At 40.5% G+C, this 980-nt stretch overlaps 1 protein-coding gene across 1 annotated transcript in view; it reads right to left on the bottom strand.

The window, feature by feature from the left end:
• LOC119589522 (glucose dehydrogenase [FAD, quinone]-like) overlaps positions 1 to 980 on the bottom strand; it is a 9711-nt gene that overhangs the window by 2594 nt on the left and 6137 nt on the right. The window contains exons 9-10 of the mRNA XM_037938123.1: positions 679 to 839; positions 34 to 211 (exon numbers count right to left, since the gene is read on the bottom strand). Coding sequence (XP_037794051.1) covers positions 34 to 211; positions 679 to 839 — 339 coding nt within the window. The remainder of the gene's footprint in view (positions 1 to 33; positions 212 to 678; positions 840 to 980) is intronic.

Genomic DNA, 980 nt, shown 5'->3' with positions numbered 1-980 from the left:
CTCTGAGAATAATTCCGTATTTGTTTCACTAACCCGCAACCAAAGTCTCAAGATCGTCAGGGTGACTTAAGTAATTTGGATCAATGACCGGCAAGTCCGTCGGGTTTCTTGACCGAAGCGTGACCGAACCCCGACTTTTCGGTCTCAGGAGGTTAGGCAGTAGCGTGAATCCTTCCCGACCAAAGAGGGGTATGTAATATTTCTTATATTTCTGAAAGAAAAGAAAGTCCTAATTAATTAATTCCTTTTTTATTATGTCATATTTTTTCTTAAAGATCTTAAATTGAGGAGTGCAAATGCATTTTTTTTCTTTTCATTATCTTGCATAATGTTTATTGCATATCTAATAGAAATGAGAAAATAATATTTTCTTCATTTGTTTACACTCAAAATATCTCATCAGCTCTTTTTATCCTATAATATGATCCTAAACTTTTCAAATTCAGCGACATCTTTAGTCTACGAAAGTATTCAACTAACAACAAGAACGTTGTTCACCATAACAATAATGAATAATACACAAAACACACAATACAGACAATAGTAAACAATAGCAGTACAATACAATAACACATAACAATAAAAAAAACATATACTTGATCAGAACAAAATAACAATAAAAAAACACATATTAAGACACACGCACAAAAAAGAAAAAAAGTTTCCAAGGATCAATACCAGCTTATCCATCCTGTAGACGTGCGGCGAGAAGAGACCCAGATCGAGGTGCTGGGCGGCAGGGGAGAGTCGAACCTCCACGTCAGGCTGATCCTCATGCCCTCCTTCCGTGACCTTGACCCAGGCGCTGCTGTGGTCCCCCAGGGGCGCCGCGTAAGGACCTGGAGCCGGGGAGAGGGTTGGTGAATCTGAACGGGGTTTTGGTGAGGTATTCGGGAGCGGAAGTCCTGCGATGTGGGTCTTGGTTGAGGGCCGGAGGAGATGAGATGTATATTGTCTAATGCTTGGGGGAAAGTTGTGGT

This window comes from Penaeus monodon, chromosome 25 (assembly GCF_015228065.2).
Source record: "Penaeus monodon isolate SGIC_2016 chromosome 25, NSTDA_Pmon_1, whole genome shotgun sequence".
Taxonomy (NCBI): domain Eukaryota; kingdom Metazoa; phylum Arthropoda; class Malacostraca; order Decapoda; family Penaeidae; genus Penaeus; species Penaeus monodon.
This window is presented reverse-complemented; position numbering and strand designations above follow the sequence as displayed.